Source organism: Hylobates moloch, unplaced genomic scaffold (assembly GCF_009828535.3).
Source record: "Hylobates moloch isolate HMO894 unplaced genomic scaffold, HMol_V3 SCAFFOLD_4, whole genome shotgun sequence".
In the NCBI taxonomy this organism is placed as follows: domain Eukaryota; kingdom Metazoa; phylum Chordata; class Mammalia; order Primates; family Hylobatidae; genus Hylobates; species Hylobates moloch.
The window spans coordinates 69,602,222-69,608,281 of record NW_026652279.1 but is presented as its reverse complement, the minus strand read 5'-3'; the positions used below and the strand labels follow the sequence as shown (position 1 = coordinate 69,608,281).

At 35.2% G+C, this 6,060-nt stretch overlaps 1 protein-coding gene across 1 annotated transcript; it reads right to left on the bottom strand.

Moving 5' to 3' along the window:
• Positions 1-1,921: 1,921 nt before the first annotated feature.
• CGGBP1 (CGG triplet repeat binding protein 1) lies at positions 1,922-5,775 on the bottom strand. Its single transcript, XM_032150386.2, has one exon. The coding sequence runs from the start codon at positions 5,773-5,775 to the stop codon at positions 5,272-5,274; it is 504 nt and encodes a 167-aa protein (XP_032006277.1). The 3' UTR covers positions 1,922-5,271.
• Between the last annotated feature and the right edge of the window lie 285 nt (positions 5,776-6,060).

The window sequence follows — 6,060 nt, the reverse complement described above, 5'->3', positions numbered from 1 at the left end:
GTCTCTAAAAAAAAGTTTGGAGAATATATCATCTAATATACATACTAACCCAGAAGACTGAATTATGATAATCATTAATGTGTGAATAGATACACCCGTGACTATCTTGATACCAAATATTCAATTTAGTTCCTGTCTTTTCAGTAAAATGTCTGTGGCAGGTTCTTACTTTACAGGCATTTAAATTGGTCAGCTCCAACACCTAATAGATTCCGAAAATTGATATTTTATGGATTATACAGACCACCAGACTTTCAAAGGATAGGCAGATCTTTTTAAAAAATCTGCAAATTTTGAACTTTTATTGCTCTTCCTACACAAAATGAGAATCCAGATGAACCAGTGATAACTATTTACTGGCAACAAGTCTGATGAATGCTTAAAGGAGTTGCCTAAAAAAAACAAAGACCTCCCCCTAATCACACCCGCCCCCCAGGGTCACTGTAAGATAACAATGACTCTTAACTAGAATGCATAATGCATGCTCATTGAGGGCTGGGATTTTTATTTTTTCTGCTGTATCCCCCAGTGGCTAGTGTCAGAGATAGAGATTCGATAAATACTAGTTGATTGCATATTATTCAAATTTGGCCAAGAACTTGAGGACATGGGCTTTCAAATTATCTGATTCCAACATTTAAGCCAGGAAGAGCTAAGAAGCATTCACTCGACATAGTATACATAAAAACAATTGAAAGCAAGTAACATATGGGAAGGACAATTCGTTAGAAGTGATGTTATACATATGATGCAAATCACACATCACATCAAAGTCTTGTTCTACTTCCCAGTTTTAGCTTTTTAGCTTTCACAGTGCTAGGTTAGCTAGTCTGATTCCAGAAGTATCCTTGCATCATCACATATCACAGGTACATAATTCAACTCAATTCACACATAAATGGGGGAAAAAAAAGAAACTTATGAGACTCAGAGGCACCTTCAATAGGTTTACTTTTAATAAAGGTTGTGGCGAGACACTTTAGGAAAAGTGAAGACAGAATTCTTATGGTTTGGCAATATTAAACCGGAAGCAGGGCCGGGCGCGGTGGCTCACGCTTGTAATCCCAGCACTTTGGGAGGCCGAGGTGGGCGGATCACCTGAAGTCAGGAGTTCGAGACCAGCCTGGCCAACATGGTGAAACCCGTCTCTACTAAAAATTAGCCGGGCATTGTGGCACACACCTGTAATCCCAGCTACTCGGGAGGCTGCGGCAGGAGAACCGCCGGGAGGCGGAGGTTGCAGTGAGCTGAGATGGTGCCATTGCACTCCCACCTGAGGGACAAGAGCGAGACTGTCTCAAAAATAAACAAATAAAGAACTGGAAGCAGAAGTATTGACTTAAGGCCTTTTGTGCCATTCTGATTCCAGAAAAAATAAAAACTGCCTGATTAACTTTTTGCCAAACAGAAGTGATTAGTAGCAGGATTATTTCCCCTCAAAATTATTTAAAATTGAAATATTTTTGATTTGTATGCATTTTTTGTTACAAGTGGTAATGAGAATATAGCAGTGAAACTTATAAATTAGGTCCTTTAATAATTAATACTTCCAAAAGTAAAAAAACTAAAATATTCCCAATTAAAACCAATCATTAAGCTTAAATATTATCCATACAACTTGGGAGCAAAAGGGGTATCTGTAGCTATGATGTGAATCTGATTTGACAGATTATATACTTTTACATCAAGTATAATGACTAATTACAAAAGGGAGCTATAAGTAGTAGAAAAATAACTCAGTAAGATTCTGCTGTTTTGGAATCAGGAAATATATTTGTCATTGACTCACAAAACAAAATGTGCTTTCAAAATCTTTTGAAACAATTTTTCTGAAATTTATTTCTAAAAGTCAGAGACAAAACTTTAGAAGTGACACATTTATACTAAGCATACATGCGTGAGCAAAAAAATAAGCACGGAATACAAAAATGAAATAGTAAAATTTTAATACAGTATTCTGAATACAAGTAGAATACCACTAGATAAGAATTGTATTTACCTAAGGAATCTATGATAGTATGGGCGGAGATAAACCATTTTAGGATAGCCACTTCACTATTCACATTTTAATCAGTGCTGACCAGAAGCTAAAGCAATTTCTTTTAGGCTAAGATTGGCAATAAAATCACAGACCCAATTTTCCTTGTTATGAATCAAATGAACATGTTTTAAGGTGATTTGTCCTCATTTAACGGTAGCTGGGGTAAGTCAAACCACAGAGAGCCCTTACAAAGACTAAGCACCAAATGATGAACTGTTTGTGGCTTTTGTTTTGGGCCATCTTAAGTTTTATTTTGTGTTTTCCATTAACATTCATGTGCAAATTCTTACAGGCAAAAGTTTTAACATGGAAGTTTCAGCTTGGAGATCTTGCCAACTGTACGTACAACAGTTTTAAAGCAATTGATACTTTCAGAACAATCTCAAGCTTAATTGGTTACCATTATAAGATGCTGAACTTTTTAATGTTTTCTGGTCCCTGAAAATTCAATAGGGCCAAATGCATTAACTGGAAACAATATTTTTTTAAAGTCTTAATCAAAGATGATAATGGATAAAACAACTATATAGGCTCTCATACACAATCTTTCTAAATTTTCACCCTGTAAGAAATGATTACAATGTCCTTCAGGTTTGTTATACACCCCCACAGAATCAAAAAGAAAGCCAACAAAGAATTTAACATTTCAACAAGCTAGGAACTATTTACTGTAAGCATATCGTGAAATTCTGGAAGACATACTATCAATACTTTGAGAAAACACTATTAACATGTGTTGAAGAAGGCAGTTTATAAATGAAACATTACAAATCTTATGTTTATGCATACAACTTATAAAATAGAAAAAAGTTGCTATTTTTCCAATAGTATAGCATCGCACTAACACTATATGGTTAAGATTGAAAACTTCTGTACACACGTTCACTACACCTCCAAAGCAGCATATGCCTCTTCGACATCCTCATTTGTTATCTAACATACGCCAATCATAGTTTCGGGGATTTGTATCAGTTTGAGCAGGCTAAAACAATCATTCTGCCTTATTTAACTTTAGACACAGTTGACTAGCTTCAGGGAACAAAAGTTTCATAATCAATGAAGAAACATTAATACCAAATCCCCACAACAGGATGGAAAACATTTCTAAGGAGAGGATATAATCCTAACAGAATGGACTATGCCCCTAGGTACAGTGAATGTGGGAATTAATTAGGAGTCTGAAAAAATACATTAAGATATATAAAATTAAGTGATTATCAAATCAGTAGTAACTACTAGAAACTTAAATATGAATTATTGATGTTTTTCTAATGCAACATCATCCAGTTTACTGCTTAAGACCACTCTCAAAGCTGATCTGCCATTACATTTTGCCATTAGTGCAAATTAATACCCAAATAATAGGGAGCAGTTTGAATCACATGGAATTTCAGAAAAACAGAATGATTGTGTATCTAACTTTTTGTATTCTGAAAAGTGCTATAAAACTCAATTATTCCTAATTTCTAAACTCTACCATCTTAGATAGTTCAAATTAAACATTGTTGCCTGCAAATTCTTTTCTAGAGGAAGTAAACGCAAAACACATATGGTTATGTTTTGCTGCTGGTCTCCTCATACATGTGCTTCATCGATGACAGCACTACTCTAGGCATACATTTATCATACTACCTTAACGTAACTGAACATGAGGAAAACAGTTCACATTTTGATAAGTGATTTGTTTTGGTGGCAGGCTTATTTTTTAATGAAAACAAATCTCTGAAGTCAAATGGCCAGTGTGACAACCTGAATTAGAAACTTGTCTGTAAAAAAATCTTAAGACATGGAAAGCTGTTACTGAAAAATACACAATCTAACTTTTTCCACTTTGGCTTTTTCTTTTATAAATGAAGATTTGTGGTAAAAGTCAAAGATAACTCCAAGTCACACAGGGCATCATTTGTCACTGCTTTGTAATAGAAATATATCTTTTAAGTATTTTTAACTTGAATTTCAAAGAATTTAAGATTTTTTATTAAAGCTCTAGTCCAAGTTTCCAGCTGTTAAATTTTTAAAAAATATAATTTGGGTCTCTGATAGAACTTAGCTGGGCTAAGCTACTCGGATAACTTTACAGGACAGTGAGGTTCAAACAGAGATCATTTCCTGAACATGGTTGATCTTTAAGAGAACAATTTCCTCACCCAAACAGTTATGCAGGATACTGCCAGATCTCCACTACAAAAAACCTGCCAGAATTTCTAGACAATTGTTTACCATCCATGTTAAAAACCTTGTACCACCAGAGGCAAAGCGGATAAAGTAAACTTGTTTCTAGTCTAGACTATTCACCTAAATAAACTCATAAAGTCGTATAGAAAAATTAATAGAAAGTAATTTTATCTGATCTGTCAGCCAAAAAAGTCATTACTAATTCTCTATAAAAAACCATAAAATGTCTGTTTAAATAAAAATGCCAATCTTGAAGTCTTTTAACACCAAGACACAGAAAAAAGTTTGCAAATTTGAGATGATGCTTAAAATGAAAGCTATGGTTCGAAATCAGTATTCATAGTAAGAGACTAAAATCTTGTCACTGCAAAATTCCCTTGGCTTTTGGCATTGACATTGAAAGATTTTAGTCTTTTGGTCACTTGAAGCTGCTACAAAATACAACAATAAGCCTTCAAAATGGGGGCGGGGGAAGTATGGAATTGAAAGATAGTTAAGGTAACTACATCATATACAAGTAAAACATAGTTTGAAATAAACAGTCATTTCTGCTAGGGATCTGAAGATATAAGAACAGTTTTCCACTATCCCTTCCTTTTTGAAGAGGATCCTCTAAAGAAAATCATTCCTTTAAGTTACTGTTAAGTGGTGTTGCCTGGCAGCAGCTTCAATAGGCTAGTCTTCAATCCAAGTAATTAAGCAATTTCACAAGAAATAACCATACATGGCAACAGGGTAAAAAAGCAGGGCAGTTCTTCCATGCACAAACATTTCAGGAGAAAAACCATTAATTTTAAAGATAACCACCAGGTTTCAGGTATCCTAGCACACTCTAAACCTAGGTTTTGCTTTATACCATTGGTGACTAAAATTAACAATAAGTTTTGCAGTGAGGTGTTTTTTTTTTTTTTTTTTGCCTGCAACTATATACACATTGCAAAACTATTCTGCATCACATGATTTTAAATGAAATAAATACAAAAATGAACCACACAATCAACACATAACTTTAATACTCCACATTTATCTTGATCACAATGGTGGTAACCTCCTAGTCAACAATCTTGTGAGTTGAGGAGTTGATTCTCATTCTCATACCCATCAGGAAGATATGCCCTCCGTAGCTGGTCTGACTTAGGTATGGAGCCTCCATTCTTCACATGGCGAGATAGGAAAGCACGGACTGCTGGGTGATCAGCCTTCTCAAGTGGGATGTTGGCTTCCAGGCACATTTTCACAAAGTCCTGGATAACACTGACTTTCTCTGTTTGCGCAGTACTGTTGCACTGAAGAGATGCAGTTAGGGGCCTCTGCTTCTTTCTCACATTCTGCTCTTCAAATTCTGCCTTCCTCTTGGTATGAGTCTTTGACTTGAGGTGGTCACTAATGGCAGACTTGCGAACATGATTCAGAACCACATTGCAAGAAGTGCAGAAGAGTTTTCCTCCATCTTCATGCAGCTCACCTCCAAACTCAGTGACTCGATCCAGGGGAGTCACATACAAAGCAGTCTTAGAACGGTTTCGAGCAGGTGGTGCTGTTACTACAAATCGCTCCATTCTGACTCTAAATAAATATGGTTCTTTCAAGACAAAAGAAACAAAGATGAGTATTATAACAACAGCTCACTCTGGAAGTAATTAACCATAAAAGGCAGTATATAAACACTTTAAATACTTCAAAAAACTTAATTCAAATTAGTAGACTATGTGTCTATTAATCTTAACTTACCTGAAATATATAAGGGAAGGCAAAACTAGAACAAGTTACTAACCAGTAGCAATCAGGTCCATTCCTTGATTTTTATGAAATTCAAATAAATTAGACCATAAAGAAAGAACTCA

What these genes read in the sequence shown, in the direction of transcription:
- CGGBP1 (XM_032150386.2), bottom strand. Translation starts at nt 5,775, where the DNA reads ATGGAGCGATTTGTAGTAACAGCACCACCTGCTCGAAACCGTTCTAAG.